At 44.6% G+C, this 19,385-nt stretch overlaps 1 protein-coding gene across 1 annotated transcript in view; it reads left to right on the forward strand.

Annotated features, from left to right (window-relative positions):
- Positions 1-17,712, forward strand: part of fto (FTO alpha-ketoglutarate dependent dioxygenase) — a 128,274-nt gene extending 110,562 nt beyond the window's left edge. The window contains exons 10-11 of the mRNA XM_030094142.1: positions 15,268-15,408; positions 16,345-17,712. Of these exons, the coding sequence (XP_029950002.1) occupies positions 15,268-15,408; positions 16,345-16,351 (148 nt within the window). The 3' untranslated portion in view covers positions 16,352-17,712. The remainder of the gene's footprint in view (positions 1-15,267; positions 15,409-16,344) is intronic.
- Positions 17,713-19,385: the final 1,673 nt, after the last annotated feature.

The following is a 19,385-nucleotide window of genomic DNA, read 5'->3' on the forward strand; positions in this document are numbered from 1 at the left end:
AATGGTCTTTTTTTTTTTTTTTTTCTCCAACAGCAAATGTCTTCCGGCTAATCTTTTGGCCTATACTTGTTTGAAACTCTTGGCAGTGCATCGCGTTTGTAACCTGGCATTACTAGAAGACCGAGCTGCCAGGTAACCAAGACAATGCTGCCAGATACTGTCATCGTCCTTGAGTGAACAGCTTAATTAGCGCCTAAGCTAGCTGTTAGCGCAGCTAGCCATTCTCACTCTAGTTCAGTCTCATTTTCTTGTTTGATATCACCCATACAGTTCGTATCAGTTCACAAAGTGATGCAAGCACCCCCAACTACTTTTTAATATTTCTATTTCTTTGTAGAGACAAAAGGGCTCTTTGTAGTTTTGTGGGAAGACATGTGGAACATGTCATGTATTTGGTGTCAGGATGTGTGCGTATCGCTTCCGCAGCCACCCCCACCACGCTTCATAAATTACTCACAAGCGGAGTTCGGGCAGGTTGAAGCAAAGGAACCAGCAAGAGTTAGAAGGAGGGACCGTGGAAGTATTGCAGCTCAACATAGCGCCGCAGCGATGCCAGGCTCCGTGGGCCTCACCAGAGGCTATATGCCTTACCAAGATCCTGTTTACAGTCAGCCAAAGAAGCTGCCAGCCACCCATTTCCATATCGCCGCCTGCGGTCCTCTGCGGAAACTAATTTCTCTGTGCCGGAGATGTGCCGTGATGCTGCCTGCTCTGCACCTCACTCACTTTGCATTCTCTGCCTTGTGTTTCTCCCTTTTGTTTCCATCTGTTTTCCTCTCATCTCATTTTTTATCGCTCCGATTTGCTTTTGCTTTATTGTCTTACCCCCTTTGAACTCTTGTTTTCATGTATTTTTGGCTTTGACTTCTGAATGTGGTCCTTTTTAGTTAAGTTAAAGTGATGATTGTTGCCAATTTACTGTATATGATCAGTATGAGTTGGTATATAAGTCCCTTATTGTCTGGCGTGTGTTCATATGAAGTCTGGTTGAGACTTGGACAGAACTAGCCGTCCACAGGGATAATAGCATTGTGTGTTTTTGTGTCACTGCCTGAAATGTGCATTCCTTCTTTTTTTAAAGTTACTGGGGGTTTTTTTCCATACATCATGTATATGGGAATATTTATTTTATGTTTTTTTTTTTTGGTGAATATTGTCTCTATTTCACGTTCATCTCTGATACTGCATGGTGCCTTCCTCCGTCTATGTGCATGTCAGTGTGCCGTGTCCACTCCACTGTGTATTTGTGGTCATGTTTCCACACTCAGACACATCTCTGCGTGAGCCCTGCCATCTTCAGCTTTCCCCCCCCTTGTACTTTTCTGTCATATGTTTGTGCAGATTTTTTTTTTTTCAGCTTCAGCCACTTGTGTAGTTGCCATGTTCCTGTGCCTGTACATCAGTGAGCATCTGCTCTTTCAACAAGGTCCCTATGGCCTCAAATGTCAGACCGAGCAGCTGCCAGACAAGTGCATTGTGCAGCAGGCTTGTGTTTCGCCTCCTCCCGTCCCTCCACTTCTTGTTCTGTGATGTTCACTGTGATTGAATGTAAGTAGGCAGCAGCGAGTAGAGGAGGGGACGAGGAGAAAGGTCTCTGCTTTTTAGAGTCTTGTAGGCTTGCGGTAAGGACGGAATACAGCTTTTACTTTTCTCTCAGACCCGGGTTGTTCTCGGGGGCTTTCTTGCTCAGCTGGGGGGTGGTTGTTCGGATGTGCATTAGGTACACTGTCCTCTGCCCCCTTGTGTGAAAGGCCATTGCAATATGAGGCCATTTGTAGGCTGTTGAGATTGGGGTTTGTGTACCATGAAGTACCAGGGGACCCACAACGTGTGCACTGGCGTTGTACCATTTTAGGCAATGCGGAATCCCCACTGCACTTGATCGTATAGATAGTGCTACAAGATGTCACCGAATGCCTGTTTCGGGAGTATAGCGGCCTTGTTGCGTATATGTCTACTTGTGTGTGAGCAAGTAGTTGCAGGATGGAAGCACTGAAGCAGAAGAGATGGAGGCTGAAAAGACAGGCAGGTACCCCCCAGGAGGGCCCGGGGGGGGTAGCAGGCCAGGGGTAGCCCCTCTAGCTCCCTCCCAGCACACACTGCTCTGCTCTCAGACACTGCTATTGATTTGTCCGGCAGATAAGACCACAGGTTAGCTGCTTTGCTAAGTACTGCTCTTTTCACCTCTCTGTGCCTGCAAACAAAGACGGGACACCGGTTCCATTTGATGTCTGGTGACGTTGCTTCTTCAGCAGTACTTTCTCCAGCCATGTAGCTCACCTCCACTTTTTTCTTTCCTCCCTGGCAGAGAGCGCACATGAGCCATCAGGGGGCACTGTGAGACTCGCTCTCTCGCCATAAAATGCGCCCAACCCAAACCTGGCATAGTTCTCCATTGTCTCCTCCTCGGGCTATAGGAAGCCCTGAGTTCACAGCTGTGGCAGGTCTACAAGCTGTGAGAAAAGGCACTTTAGTTGTCAATCAACCCCCCGCCTTCATCTCGGGATCCCGGAAAGTAGAAACTCTGTGTTAATTCAAGCCTAAAGTAGATTAGTCTAAACAGGAGTCTGAAATTGTGCCTGTACTTTGCTAGATGTGATCAACATGTGCAGCGAAGTGTAAAGTTAGAACCTGACAGATGTAGATGGAAGGCGAGGCAACTCTTGATCAGCTTAAGACAGTTCATCTCATTGCCAAGCTCTTATGTGATCGGAAGTCATTCGGCAGTACCTCAGCGCTCAATGACAGATGGATGAATCGCGTCTTCAAAAGGCTTCATCGGTGACACATTAACATGAGCCGAGCTTCCTGGAGGACTCTGAATTCTGAGCTGTCACAGGTGGCAGATGAGATAAAGCTACTATGCCGCTCTGCTTGTTTCGTAACATAACCTAACGCATGTTGAGAAGAAAATTGGCACCTGCTTGACATCAATTAAAAAGCGGTTTCTAAGATGTGAGGGAGGGTTGCTGTAACACGTCTTGTATTTTTTAATTAAAACAACCTCCTCTGAGTCATCGCCGGCTTTTCATGTGTCCGAAGTCAGAACAGGTGTGAACGTAAAACAATGCGAAGAACAAGAACACCGCAAGGGCGTGGGTGTAATACAACTTCTCACGCTTTAATTATGAGTCAGTATATCCTTACAAGACATTGCAACATGCTTTATCATTGTTAATCAGAAAACTGCAGTGTAGGACAGCATAATACCAGCTCGTCATATTGTTTGTTTTTCTTCTTGCGCATACTTGCATGTCATTTATCATGGCGGCGAGCCAGACCTGTTAGTGTGTGTTAAACTGGTTCTCTCTCAGATGAGAAATGGGGGCCATTACCAGCAACGTCAGTCATAAGAAACAAAACGCTTTCAGAGCAGAGGGCTGCCAACGGAGTTTGTCGGAATGAAGCAGGCGTTCCCAGAATTATCAATCGTTCTTATGTTTGTATTTTATGTTGAACTTATTTTTTTGGCGCAGTGAGAAAGTTATTGTTGTACACCTTCCCTCTGGTTATGCGCGTTTCTCAGAAGTTTCTTTCATCTTCTTAATAGGTACGATATTAAATTTTCACACTACACATTGCCAAAATTTTAACTAATGATGGAGGCCTACCTTTTTTAACTACAATTTATTTATTATACAATTTCAATTAAATAACATTTAATGAAAATCTCCTACAGCCTTTAGGTGTTTGGAAAAGGATAATAGAGTTTATAGCATTTTTACGAGACTGTCTAAAATCCTCAAAGTTCAGGTACATCCTTTAAAAATAATGAAAAGCTAAAAAAAACAACTAGCATGCAAGTCAGTGCAGTAATTACACACAAAACAACAAATACCATAAAACAGACTGAATAGCCAAAACAGAAGGAAACACAGTAATAAAAATTCAAAAGCATTTTAAATAGGTAATTTAATATATCCTGTGAATTAAGACTTTGATTGCTGGCAGTGCTTTTGGATAACATGCAACCTTATGTGACCCAGTTCCCCTCAGGTGTTATTGTGTTTCCCTCCTGCTCAGAGATTGATTGATTAATCTGTAGAGGTGTTGCCAGCTGCATATTTAAATAAGAAAGATGTCTTTGAATTGCACAAGATCAACACCTGGTACATTTCACTTCACCTCACACTCCGATCTGCGAGGCGCTCGTAGCTGTAGCCGCTTCGCTAGCTACCGATACCGCTCACCTGCAACATGAGCGGGGAGGACAGGGACTAATTGCAGGGACAAATGTTTCCGACTGCGGGGTTTGCAGTTGTCTGGGCCCGGTCCAGGCCCTGTTTATCTCAACCTCTGTTGGCAGTCATACACACACCACACACGCTATACTCTGATTTAACCAGAGGCAAAGCCCCCGCCAGCCCCCACTCTCTCTCATCAAAGATTCATAAAGGCAAGGTTCTCAATGATTTTCTGTCTCTTCCCGTATTCACAGCTTGTTGTCCTCACCCTCCCTGTCTCCTGCCAGTCAGACAGCGGAAGTCAGGCGGAATTATGGCTGAAGTGGCCGCTGGCTTCCCAGTGTGTGCCAGCGTCTGTGTGTTTGCAGTGCGGTGTGCTGTCGCCTGTATGGAAACATCGGGGCGGCGTGTGGGCAGCAGGGCAGGCGGAATGGACAGTGGCATGTTGATATTGTACAAATAATATTTGGTGCCCCCATGCAGGGAAGTGGAGTCTGATCCCACCCTCTCATTTCTACCCCTTCATGCACTGCTTCCGCTGTTCTTTGTCTTCCTCCCCAACCCCTGAGCTCTGTGCATTGTGGCAGCTTCCATGCTGGATCCCAAACCAGCTCAATCAGAGCCCCAGTCACCAGGCCCAGGGCACACCATCTGTAGCCCTCCGAGTCCTTCCCGTGTGTGTGTGTGTGTGTGTGTGTGTGTGTGTGTGTGTGTGTGTGTGTTTGTGTGACTATTTCAGTGTGCGTTTGTCTCCTTATTTATGTGTGTGTCCATTTGTGTGAAAGCTTAAATGCATGTGTGTGTGCGAACTCAAGCCACCGTGCCTCAGCCTGTTAGTCTTGCTACTTACCAGGCTTAGCCAGATGAGGGCCACTCAGCCCAGATCTAATTCCTTCGACTCTGGCAGCACTTCACTCCTGGCTCTTTTTGCCTCTCAAGTGTGCATCTGTGACCTTGGCTGACATCAGAGGGGGTTAAACTGTGGACTTGGAGATGCGGCCACAGTGATTGAGTTGTAAGCTAGTTTTTGGATCAGAGCTTCCGTGCAGCCATCTGGGCTCTCGCGGAAGCTCAGAAAGAGGTTATCCCTCGCTTACTCCCCACAGCTGACCCTGGATGAGCTGTAACGGCAGAGAATTTAACAGGAAGCGTACCCGCCAGGATAGGTGGCGCGGAGTCGGGATGCCTGTGGCGGGGAAAAATCATTAAGAGAGGAAACTAATGGAGTGAGTTGATCTCTGGTACCACTCCAGTTGTAATCCCTCTGTTCTACGCTGATCTCTGCCTGTGGCTTTTGTCTTACGCCTGTCTTTGTGGCAAACAAGCGAAGCCTGCTTGTGTCACCTTCGACTTTTCTTATTTTTATTGCTTAACTTCACAATGAACACTTTGCTGTCTTCCCGACAAAGGGTTGGGTTTGAAACAAACGTACTGACACTGGCACAGTTATTACGTCAAGCCCTGATATTGTCTCTACAAACATCATGTTATTAAGTACCAGTTAAACCACAAAGAGCAGCTTTTTCGCCACCCAGAACATTTCACAAAGAACTATTTATCCCCACGCCTAGAAATCAACCTATCCACACAACAAGGTAGCTACATACCAACGCCCGCACACATCATTGTGCTGCTGGTCCCCGGCTCGCTGTGTGAACCCTTTGCATCCTGTTCGCCGCGATGCCTCAGGGCCCAGCCTGGCTGCTCTTCCAAACAAATTGCTGGGCTGTTCACAACGCTTTAAATGCCGAGGCCCTTTAATTACGCTATTTACTTAATAGGGTGAAACAAAACTCGTGTTCACGCAGCAGGAATACCAGGTGATGCAGAAGTTCAAACACCTGGCGGAGAGAACGCCGCTCTGGCACGGACGCGCGGCGCACACATGTGTTCGCTTGAATGCACACAACGCTCACATACTGTGCCGCAAACACTATAGGGCTTCTTTCATGCCTGAATAATAAGCTTCACTGAGGTTTTCTGGGGGTGAAAAGAAAAGTGCGTCTGCAGAACTCGTAATAAGTTCATCCTGTACGGTAAGCACAGTGAGTAAGAGGGAATGTGATCATCATGTTTAATTATGCCACTCCTTTGATTGTCTATTCAGAGCTTAAATAAAAACAAATGAAACATATTAAAAAAAAAAAAAAGACTGAAAGACCAAAGTCCTGCCTTGAACGAATAATTACAGCCAGCCTACCTGCATTCTGATACACTTAGCTGTTTGGGTTTGCTCGACTCGCTTGTTGATCGTCATCTTATAGCCTCCACCTGGACCTGTTTAATTTGCGGGGCTGAAGATTTATGACTGTTTCTTTGGGTTGTGTTTATAATCACTGGCTTGCTGAGCATATATTACACGATCTCATAATGACTGGTCGTGTCAACAATGAGGTGACTTTCGGTTTGAACAGTATGTCGTATTTATTCAGAGATGCTTCAAAGACTTTCTTGTTTGTTCTCATGCTTTGTCTAAATTCAGCAGGAACTTAACTGTCTCTTTTTTTCTTCTTGTAAAGTGGTTTAATATGCACATTTCTGAAACCTAATATATGTTGTGCAACAGTTTAAAGCTTCTGTCTCACAGTTTAGCTTCATCCAAAGGCCTCTGAACTTAACACCACATCGCCCAGAGCTAGAAAGATGACTTGTAACTCGGCAATTTAAGTTACAATAGACTATAATTAGTTGGGCCAGTTTGACCTCTGCCATTGTCACCTGAAGACAGGTGGGAATTGAGCTTATGTCGGATCGGCCCTATCATGTGACCGGGGTCAGGTGTCATCCAACGGTCTCAGCTGAGGCAAACCTCATCCATCACCAGCTTTATTGCACCGTTCAGACGATGCCCACAGGGCAGCAGCCCTTTGCCAGTGGGGAAGGAACGCACGGTGACGGGGGCGAGGGAAGACTGCTGAAAAAGAAACACGATCACTCTGAGCACGACAGGTTTTCACAGCAATGGTATGCCATGTGGAAGAAAGAACTCACAACGGAAAGACATCTTGGCTATAACTAAGTTGTAGGTACGAGATGGAAAAAAGGTTATTGCTTTTCTCCAGAACGAGCAAACACAGTTACGGTGCACGTGGGTTAGTCCAACTCAGGCCATTCACGGACACTGATTGCCTTTAATTGTTTCAGTTTAACGCCTCGAACAATTTAATGATCAGCGATGATTTGATTTGAGTAATTTTACCTTCACAACTTCAGTGACTCAATTACACAGTTTTAAGTAGTTCAAAATAAATGACTACCATCAAATATGAACCATTTGCAGGATCGTTAAGAATAATTAAAGGTTGCGTTCATAATTTTTCCTCCAGAAAACTCAGTTCCTTAATTTCTTTTATTGTTTCCTATTCTCTGCTGGGTTTTTATAAATAAACAGCTTCATCGGAAGGAACTTTACTGTCTCGTCAAAAGCAGTTGTACTTACTTTTGCCTGGATGCATCGAAATGTTTCACTCTGGTTATGCGACTTCGTGTGGCTCGTTTTGGGACGCCGCGTCGAGCTCGGCAGCCATTCCCGCTCTGTGTTATCCGTGGGGCGTTACAGACAGCTCAGAGTAAACTTTTTTTGTTTGTGTGGGGTATTTTCTTCTCTCCACTCTCACTTTCCCCTCCAAGCTTGCTTTGAACAATCCTGCATCCTGGCACAGGTGGCCAGTGGGCCAAAAGCCTCAACCCCTCTCATTCCTCCCCGGTCTGCCTGAAGCACACAAACGCTTATTCTCCTGAAAGCGCGCACAAACTCCCTCTTTGACTTTTACTCTCTCATACATAGACAAACACATACAAACCTCGAGCCTGAGGGGGTTTGTTATCTCCTCCCTTTGTCAGAAGAGCAAACAGCATGTACGACCTGTTTGTGTGTCCCCTGCCCTTTCTTTAAAAATTATTGGAACCTGATTGCTTTTGAACAGGACTTGTCGTATATTTTGCGCCTGTGTTGACATTAGACCACATTCCATCCCGTAGCCTGAGGAGGAAACGAAGAGGGCCGGGGTGTTCAGTAATTTGTTACACTGTTAAGTACCTAATGGACGTCCACCTGGTTTTTTGAGACCAGTAGCTGCAGTTCAGAGACTCGCCTCCTTTGCACTTCCAGACTGCAATAGTGTTTTTATTGCTTCCAATTATGAAGGCTGTTTGGAGGCCAGCTCTCTTTGTGTGTGTGTGTGTGTGTGTGTGTGTGTGTGTGTGTGTGTGTTTTTCTGTTACATCTGGTTTGCCCAGCTCTAACTGGGGCAGTCAGCCAGGCCACATCAAACATTGCAGGGTGTGAAGCGGACTGAGCCTGTGCAGGTACAACCAGACTTCTCTGTTGATGCTGGAGGTTCCAGCTAAGTCCACTAAAATTTACGTAGCCCTAAATGCAAACCCGCAGATCTGTTTTTTTTTTTTTTTTTACTGGCTTGAGATGCCAATAATGAGGCTTATTTGTTTCATGTGGTTTAATGAGCAAGCCAGACTGCAGCTGGCGAGAGGGAGACCTCACAGACTCTGAAGAAGGGGCTGCCCCACCCAAAGGTACCCACGCCCCATGGCAGAATCATTGTTCCCAGCAGCAGCAGCAGAGCTACGGTGGCACGTGGGTGGGTGGGTGCGAGTTCAGAAGGCACCACGCGGCACCCACCTTCTCCTCCACCCGCCTTCCCCTTTCTTGCTAATGCATTTTTGTGCGGTTTCCACAACCATTAATTAAAGGGGAAAAGAGTGCATCAGATGTTAGTTTTATTAGCCCAGGCTCCTTAGAGGGAATCAAAATGAAAGGAACATATGTCATGCATTTGATGATGCCCCCCCCTCCTCCCACCCACTCTGTTTCTCTCTCTCCACAATTGCCCACCTCACACACTCACAAAGTGTACAGTCAGCAGCTGTCTGCAGACACAATAGCTTGTGATTGATCCTGAGGAAACACTTACGACGCGGCCCTGCCCACGCTTTCTTTCTTTCTGGCTGGCTGGCTCACATTCTGCACCACTTTATATTTACCCCGAATGTGGCAGTGATTGGGATAATAGGAGCTGGGACTGGTGGTTTCAAGGATCTGAGACGCTGCTCAGGCTCTAATGAGGAAAGCCCTTTGTGTTCGCAGGACCCTTGGAGTCCTGGGAGCTGTAGGTAAAGATCCAAACCTGACAGTTGGCAGGTTGGGCCTTGCTCTGAATGTCTCCAATATCCTGCAAAACACAGTAGTGAGATAAGTATGTAGATAAATGCTCTCTGTCCATCTTCCTTTCACACTTTATAGAACTGCATGACATACAAAAACAAATGTACTCAATCACTCATTCTTACACAACATTGCCTATATGCAGAACGTGCACGGATAATATACTTCTGTCTTTCTTCCTTCTCCTTCGGACGTGATTGCATGCCTTACCTTCAGGGTTCGGCTGATTTATGAGACACATGCCTGTTTTTTCATGACTTGTTTGATTGCATTCTCAGCTATCGGGCACTCAGGCTGCCAAAACCATAAAAACTCACACCTGCACAGAATTTCTTGAGTCAGATGAAGCGGTGGGCCGCACATGACGAAGCAGGTGAGCGGAGGTATTTCACCTCCATCAAGACATGTCATACAGATCCAAACTGACACCAGAGATTGATCGATTGATTCTCATTGTGTTGTTTCATAAGTTTCTCATTAGGTCAGCTCTGGAAAATGTGATGGCCATGGTTCACACCAAATGATTCTCAGTGAACACATTGTTCTTTTAGCATGTTTTTTTTTTGTTTTCAGTTATTATCGAAAAAAGAAAACAATACCAAACTTTAGTGACTGTTGTCAAAATAGATGGAAAGTGTTTTAATCACTGCACAATTTCAAGGTCACAATAGAAGTCCACTTGGGACGCCTTAATAAAAGGGTGGTTCCTAATCTTTTGATGAGTCCAAAGGCAAGGCAGGTTTTGGGTGTAACGTCAAATAAACAAATGACACTGCCTCTTTGCATTCTATTAAAGATGCAGGTGTGCTTGCAACTTGACACACTGCTATTATGTTGTGCCAGCAGTACAAAAGTTGGCTTGCCGTCGCGCATTTACTGGTGCTTGAAATGAGTTTGACAGCTCGGGAGGTGACAGCTGAGGATGACCTCTGCAAACTGCGTCTGCTTGACAGCTTACATGTTTGAACTGAAGAAAGGTACATAATATCATCTGCTATCAGATCTGCTGTCACCCGCTCCTACTGGTAATTGCCGTGAGCATAAATACTTTGGAGAAAAACGTGGAGACTCTGTTGTTGTCTCAGGTGCAGGTGCTGAATGAACTTACAAACAAGTGGAATCACAAACACAAGAGTGTAAAAAACCAGTTATGCATCAGTAATGATTTGATTAGAGTACTTTTGCTACAATAGTGCAATAGTTTCACTGTTTTAAGTTGTTAAAGATAATTGAAGGTTTTAATATTTCCTGAACAAAAAGACAATCAAGACTAAAATGATCTTTGTTCCTCTTTTTGCTCAAGCAATATTATTTCTATCAGTTCATTAGTCACCTTGAAGAAGTTGATGAAAGTCACAAGAATTGCATTACTAATGCCTTAAAATATTCAATTTAGATGCACTCAATCCATTAAGTTCTGCTTTTAAAAAACAAAACATTTTGTTCAATTACATAAATGCAAACAAGTGACCTAAATGTTTTTTTTTAATCTTAGTATCAGATTTTACAGTACACTTCTCATTCTACACCCAATAATACATGATTGATTTTGTAAAATTATTAACTCACATACTTTTTTTTTTTTTTTTTTCATATTTATTGAGGCAACAATACACCAGTCATTTGCAGAGATTCTACTAAAAGCAGCATGCGGACAGCGGACATGTCCTAAGTGGATGTTCTGAGTCGAGCAACCCAGGCTGTCCAGTCCCACATGGTTACAAATGACCTCTTGCACCAATAATGCAATAAGTGTTGTCTCCGATCTACATTCTCGGGGTTCTTTTTCACTTGGCCTGACACAATTGTGCATTTATCAGTGTAATTGCATGAGTCGGAAGCACTGATGTTGTCTATTAGGCGGATTTCCATCCTGTTAAGAGCAGAGGGCCTTTTAATGTATGGCCCTGCTTGAGTGTACTGCTACACAATTATGCACCGGCGCAGAGATTGAGTGGACTGATGGCCGGGATGATCGGGACGGTTGGGATGGCATCAGACCACCTGGCTTTCTTCTAACAAGCCTTTCAGAACGAGTCGCAGAGTGAAACAAAGTGAAACCGAGGTTAATCATTTTATTTAGCCGTTATTTACTCTCTCTCTCTCTCTCTCTTTTCCTCTCTCGCTCCCTCCCTCCCTCCCTCCATCTTCCTTTCCTTTCTTTAACCAAGTGATGGAGCCCGGACCACAGAGCAGGGGAGGGGGTAAATCGATGGGGAGCGCATTACAGTAAAACGTATTGATTAGGAGACCTGTGAGCAGTGTGTTGGTCGCGGAGATGGTGGAATGATGCAATGCTTAAAGGAATTTATCCTTTGACTTTTACATTAACCTTTTATTGACTGCTTTGCCTGTCCATAATTAACACTCACTTTAGCTAAAGTGGTTAGTTTGAGCGCAAAGGGGGCTCCGGCCCTTATTGCAGCGAGGGGGCCGCTGGAGCTCCCGCCCCAGCCGCAGTTCAAGTGCACTGTGCTGCGTGGAGGGAAAGGCCTCTGTGGAATAGAGGCGATAGAATCCAAGATACCTTTCACATTAGCATACCATTTGAGCGGGGGCCTGCCAGGCTATAAGGTTTCGGGGCAAATTGAAATGAGTGATTGTATTGCCAATCTCTCTTGACCGAGCGCCAGATGGGATAGTTAGGCCCATATCTGTCTGGGGTTAATCCATTGGAACAGCCTGGACTCACAAACACATTCTCTCCCTCTTTAACCCCCCAGCCCCTCCCCGCCCACACCCTCACACGCACACACCTCTTTGTCTTTGACCTTAACTTTAAGGTGGACTGTTCTGCCATGGGAAAGTCTTTTGGTGAGCCTTGTTTGTACGCCACCGCGGCTTACACAGAATTTCTCGCACGAGTCCCGGAGAGCTTAAGGCCCCTCGCTTGATATTGACTTTTTGTTTGGTTCCATTTTAGCAGTCAGGGGACGGCGCTCTGTGAACAGTGGTAGACTGTGTAAAAGTGTGTGCTGAATTACCGACAGTATATTATCTTTGATAGTTTCCAGTCTTGATATCTTTTATATCTCTGGTAAACCAGGAGCCTTCTATTTGCAAGCTAATGTTGCGAGATTCCTTGTCAAATAAATGCGGCAGCTCTGTCAGAGGCGGCTAGTTGGGCTTTTTACGGCATGTAGCCTTTCATTATGAGTCAGGACAGCAGAAAAGAGGCAAGTGTTTTCTCTCATAGCTCTACTGCATGAATACTTAATCAGGCCAAATCAAAAGCCCGGGTTCCCTTGGCCTATGGTGTCCTCAAGCTGATGTCAGCAGAACCACACAGTGTGTGTGTGAGTGTGTGTGTGTGTGTGTGTGTGTGTGTGTGTGTGTGTGTGTGTGTGTGTGTGTGTGTGTGTGCGCTGTCTGGGTCAGTTTGTGCTCACACACTCTGTAGATATGTATGCCAGCCATGTCTTCCTCCTCCTCCTCCTCCTCCTCCTCCTCCTCCTCCTCCTCCTCTTTCTCTGAAGTGGTGCTTCCTTTAATTCGCACCCTAAATAAATGATGAGAACATTTAAACACACGGCTCGTCGCAAAGCCCCAAGGTCGCCTAATCGTATTATTTATGAAGTGATGTGCTACATAATGGTACTTAGTGCATGTTAACAGATGCTATTATCAGGCCCTGATCCAGAGCGCTGAAGATATATTGGACAGTGGATGTTAATGCCGCTCCTCACCACCATAATGCAGCAGCTCTTTAAAGGGCTAACCGCACCAAAATGCAGCACTTAGGCCGCGAGCCAGCTCAACATTAAGTGGCTTCGATGAAAATATATAACCACAAATTGTGGCAGCCCCTGGCTGTCCCCTGACAACTTTAACATCCCCTCATCTCACTCATCACCAGCTCCCCATACCTCGCTTCTTTGGCTTCCTCCTGTCTTCTACCCATTTTTCTGTGGTCGTGGACGGGTTTCTCTGTAGGATTGATTTCAGTTGGCCATCAATTAGGACATCATACTGTCTCCTAGCTTATTAACACGTTTGTATTTAGGATTAAAGTTTGTCTACATTTGGTGTTACCTTGGTGTTCCCAGTATTGTGTTCTGTCCAATCGGTCTCCGCCATTTTTAGATGGGTTTCGATGTTCTATCCAGCCGGCAAGTGCAGATAATGAAACCACTAATGTTTTAACTCAGAGTGGATAAATCAAAAAACACTTGGTCAGTCTGTCCCTCTTTCCATATCCTGTCTGTCCGTTAACCAGCAAGTGGTAACAACCAACAAAGAGATAATGGTAGATGATAGGTTTGTTTTTCCTGTTTCAGAAACTACCGAGCTTTTACTGCAAATTTTATCATTCTATCGTAATCATCCATTGAGATCAAAAGTAAATGTTATATTGTGTTTATTATGTTTTTATATATTCTATTGTCGGTCCACACAAATTTCTGTTTCAACGCTCCTGTGTCCTTAAAAGTTTTTGTGAGTGGAAACATTTTTGTGTCCGTGTGGACTGGGTCTGAAGTTCCTGTGAAGGTGTGTGTGTGTGTGTGTGTGTGTGTGTGTGTGTGTGTGTGTGTGTGTGTGTGTGTGTGTGTGTGTGTGTGTGTGTGTGTGTGTGTGTGTGTGTGTGTGTGTGTCTGTGTGTCTGTGTGTGTGTCTGTGTGGATAGGGTAAAGAGATATGACAGGATAGACTCTGTTATAACGACTGAGTGGGGAATATAAGCAGTCCCGGTATTCTTGAGCCACTATTCCAAAGCAAACACACACACACACACACACATACACACACACACACACACACACACACATCCAACATACAAAATGCCATCCTCGGCCTCTCTCTCCCTCCTGCCCCTCCAGGTCAGGGGTCAGGCTCATCTGTCAGGAGGCAGAGGGGGGGCAGATTTACAATGACAGCGCAGAGCAACATGGAGTCACAGCAGTAAATATTTACACAGGTCTGACAAAAGATGTGGCCGAGGTCTGCGGGGGCTCCCAACACTAGAAATTACAACTTCCCCCGGATTGTTAATCATACAGAAATCATGCGGTGACACGAAGAGGCTGGATTCCTCCGCGCTCTGTCACGATTGCGACGACTTAGAGTGATGTCTGGGTGAGAGCGTCCCGCTGCGTGTGCGTAAGACGAATGGGGCATTAATCATGATACATGATATCACGGTTTCTAATCGCCTCGATAATGTCGCGGCCGTCCGTCGCTTTCCTGACGCATCACTTTCTCCCTTTCTCCCAGCTTTTATTTGGCTCATTCAGTTTCACTGGCTTTCAGGACTCGAGGTATCTGTGCAAATCAAAGATGAATTATAAAAATATTCTTAACAATATGAGAGAAATAGACTGCAGCACTGTTGCAGCGAGCAGTTAAAATGCTTCCAGGCAGTCCGACTCTCTGCTCAGCTAGAGGTTATAGCTGGACGCAGTGTTGTTACAAGAAGTCGTAAAAAGAAGAGGAAACACACAAGCCGATCGCCTCCTGGTCAAACACAACACGGTGATTATTGTGTCTTTACGGAGGATTTAACACGCACATAATTCACTAAACCGCTTGTCCTGTCTGAAGATTTATTTGTCTCATCAGTCAATACCAAAATAAGATAAAACTGTTCCCAGATTGGAAAAACTCTGTTTCCACACATTTGTCTTGATTTGACCTAAAGTGATCAATGCAAATCAACTTATGTAAAGGATTATCTCCAGGAAGAAAAGTTAACTATTACCACCTAAAGTGATTAATGTAGCTCTTTGTGGGTGAAAAAACACAGTTAAACCCATTTAAAATAAAATATCAACAACGTCTGACAAAGCAAAGGTTTTGTGGGTGAAACTGGACGCGTGTCCTAATTTTGACGAGTGTCCAGCATTTGGCTTTGATAGGAGGGAGGAGTTAACGGGCTCGTTTGTTTCCTGTGTCCTGTCGCCTCAGGTGCCACTCCAGTCTGGCCCAGACGTTGCCCCCCGAGGAGGCCCCGGTGGACCGGCCCTTCTGGGGCGTGGACGACCCCAGCATGCCTCTGCCCTTTGATCTGGCAGACATCATCAACAGAGTGGAGTCACTGCTCTGGAGGTGTGCTCAACAAGTCAGACGTGTGTGCCGGTGTACAACGTGTGATCGATTAATTAACTTATTAGACGCATGAATACCAGAGTCAAGTTTCAACCTCGTCAACGATCATTTTCATGTTGCACATCACTTTTAAATAACGTTTAAATATGTCTATTGGTTCTCTTGTCGTCCTCCTAAAAGTTCTGACTTGGAATAAATGGACAGTGAGTTTAGAAAACCCAGAACTTTCACTGTAATATGACAACATTAAGGTAAATAAAAACATGACTTTGTGGTAGTATTGAAAAATATGGCAAAATTTTCTATTATATAGTATCATACGACCATGCATCATACTGATTGTGTGTTATTCTATTGTGTTACTATGTTGTGTGCTATAGTGTCTCATTTTATGGCGTTATATCATACACTGTAGCATCTGTTCCTGCTAATCATCTAGTTATAACTTATAACAGGTTGCTAGACAGTTTCTTATGTTGTTGCTGTTTATATTCAGTGTATTTTTCAGTAATACTTGATGAAAAATGTATAATTTTGGAACATTAACCACAAGAAGTTGCAACTTTGGCTTTATTTAAAACCTTAAATGTCATCCAGTTATTGTGAAGGGCGATCTGTGGATCATAGCCTAGCCAGCTGTGATCTGAAGTGCTCCCACCCTGACACTGAGGAGGTCAAAAGGTCAGAATGATGTATCATTTTGTGAGTGCTTTCAGGCTCCTGTAAACCTCAGTGTGCTCCGGTAGTAGCACATACGGACGTGTTGTGCGTATGCAGTAGAGGCGTTTCAGAAAAAGTTGCATTATCAGGGGCTTTAAGGACTGTTGTCACGCAAACGGACATCCAAAATGCAGCAGGAGTTTTCTCTTTTCACTTCTTGGCTTTTTGCTCACGTTACAAATCACTGACCGCTGTTTGTTGTCTCCGGTTCAACAGGATGTGAAGGATGGGCAGAGGAGGCACGAGGAGAGGAGAAACCCACCAGCTATTCTGAATGGTCCCCACATCAGCCGAGGGGACGAACCACTGATGACACCTTCTGTTGTCACTCCGCCCAGATTGATTTCCTTTCGATTGGAGCATCTACACCCTCGTCCTCCCTCCTACTCACCCCCCACCACCCTCCGCTACCCCCCCAACCCCGGCCCGGCCGGCGCCCTGACCCGCCACGGTCACCAACTTGACCGTGGCTGGATTCGAAATAGCCCTGTCTTATACACACACACACACACACACGCACACGCACACGCACACATACGCACACACACACACACACACACACACACACACACACTTACACGCCAGTAAATCCAGAATAGCGCTTCAGTAACATGCTAACTACGCAAAAAGGCTTAGCGCCAAGCTACTAGTGTCACAACGGTCTAATGAAGCATACCTGCATTTCAGTGTTAGCATACATTGTACAACTATTTATTATTTCAGTGTACTCTGTTACTTAATCTCATGTAACCCAGTCATGCTTTTATCAGTGGATTGACTCATTCTCGGTAGTCACAGTACAGCACATACATATATGCTTTCTACTCGTCACACAGTGTTATGATACAGTATAGAATGGTAAGAAAACTCAACTTTGCTCGACATGGTGTTCATTCTTCATTTGTGTACAGTGTAGCTACCCCCACCCCTCCACCCCCCCCCTCCTCTCACACCACCCTTTGTTTTTATTGTGTTCAGAAGGGGAACGAGCCTGAAGAGACCAAAGAAAGATTAGGATCAGAAAGTTATGAATGTCACCCAACGGAGAACATGAAGAATGTGATGTTTGCTGTGTGTGTGTTTTTTTTTTTTTTTTTTTTTTTGCGTGCTTGTGCCATATCGACTCGTGTGTGTGTGTGTGTACGTGAAGTCATGTCAGTATACATGTCATACATCCAGCCCGTCTGAATGTGTACGAATGTGATAATGTGTGCGTGCGGGTGTGTTTGTGTGTGTGTGTGTGTGTGTGAGAGAGAGAGAGAAAGCCTGTAGGCAGCCTGCCAGTTGTTTGTTCTTGAAGATGTGCATATGGAGAAAGAGAGACGAGCGGCGGGGCCCCCGTGCCTCTTGCTCTGATGAAAGGCAGCACTGATAGAATGACCCGGAACACAACCGCCGTTTCTCATAATTACAGCTGTTCAATCGCTTTTAATTACTCTTAAAGTGTGTAGAGCACCACATTCCCCTGTTATGCTGCAGGCCATCCGAGCGAGCGAGAGAAAGATCCGGCGCTTCTGACAAAAAAAAAAAAAATCCACTTTCAAAAAAAAAAAAAAGCTAGAAAGGGTGGAAAAAGGGGGCCGACGTCAAAGCAGTGTAGCAGCCTTCCTCGTTTGATTTCTTTCTCTATCTAGTTCATGATGAAGTAGAGATGCTGTTTACTATTAAAAATGCAGAATGCACTCCTTTTTTTTACTTCAGAAGTTTTTTTTTGTTGTTGTTGTTGTTTTTTGTTTGTTTTTTTTTCCAAGATGTTAATGGTTGCCAAATGCTGTTCTTCTTGCTTCTTCTTTTGCTGCGCCTTTGTTGTTTGTTGTTGTCGGAGAGATTTGTTTGTAGATCGGCAGTAGCATTGACTTGTTTGAATCACTCTGTGCTCCCTGCGCCACAGCTTGTCTGTCTGAAGCAATAGGAATGGCAGTAAATAAAAAAAAAACAAAAAAAATTGTGTTTTATCCAATGGTCTGCATCCCTTCTCATTTTTCTTAAACACATAAAGTTTCCACAACCTTGAATGCTGATTCATTGGGGTTTTTGCTGACAAATATGACCTGAATTTAAAAGAAATAATCAATTGATATCCTCTCACTGGGGCATCAATATTCACTTACAATCCCTAGAAGTATGTTTACACTGTCAAGAAGGTGGTATCCAGTCACAAACTCCACCGAGTTAAATAGTAATCACAGATGGAAACCCACTCAGTTTTGCACGTATGCATTCAGTTAAAAACTTTCCTTTTGAAGACAGACAAATTACATCAGAAAGAGTTTACTTTTTAGTATTGCTTAATTTAAAGGGCCAAAAGAGCAACAGTGGCAATTTCCTGAAGTCGTAGGTGTCAAATCTGAAGAGAAAAAGGTGAACCTTACCCTACTCAACCCACTAAAGTGTTTTAAATGTCATCCTACAAAGAACAGCAGTGCATCTTAAGGTGTGAAAATGTTGCATAAAGACAACACTGACATTTTTCTCCTCCCACTTAATTTTTTTTTTTTTTAATTAAAGTGCATAATAGTTTAAGACAGATCGAACATACAATGAGAGTGACTGACAATATGCATGCTGATATAACGAGAGACAAATCTGACGGGAAAGACACACTGACAAGTGTTTTTTTTTGTTTTGTTCTTTCCAAATTGGGGAATAACTGAACATTTTTGAAGTGTTGTTCTTCTTATTTGCACTATATGCTATGGTCCTAAAGGTGAAGATCTACTTCACTTGGGAAGTAATAGAAAAGTTTGCGTATTGCTTTAAAATATAAAAACCTTGTTTGGAATTAGTGTGTGGCCCCAGAATTCACTTCCATTTCCATTTTCCCCATGCACATCCATTCAGGATCAGCAATAATAATGATCTAACATCCCTGTTTGACTTTCAAGTCTTTGTGTACAACACATGTTCACCTGCTGCACACTGGCCTTTGTGCCAGCCGCCTCTCGCCGCCTGTTTACTCTAAACTTCAAAGCTCCTGGCAACGACGGCCGAGCAAACATCTCCTCTGACAGTTTGATTGATGGTTTGATTAATTGAGTGGTGTCGCTCCCTGTAATGAAGCGACGGCTAATATTCTCCAAAAGCTCAAATCCACACCCCTTACCAACCGCCACCCCAGAGGTCGGCCGTGTTAACTACTTCCTGTAGTGGCTGAGTGACTGAGTGATGGATGAGCACCCAGCGCCCGAGACAAAAAAAAAAAAAAAAAAAGTCCTCCACTTGAGGAGACAATTACAGAGCGCTGGCGAGAGCCACAG

The sequence above is a fragment of the Salarias fasciatus genome, chromosome 1, assembly GCF_902148845.1.
Source record: "Salarias fasciatus chromosome 1, fSalaFa1.1, whole genome shotgun sequence".
Classification (NCBI taxonomy): Eukaryota; Metazoa; Chordata; class Actinopteri; order Blenniiformes; family Blenniidae; genus Salarias; species Salarias fasciatus.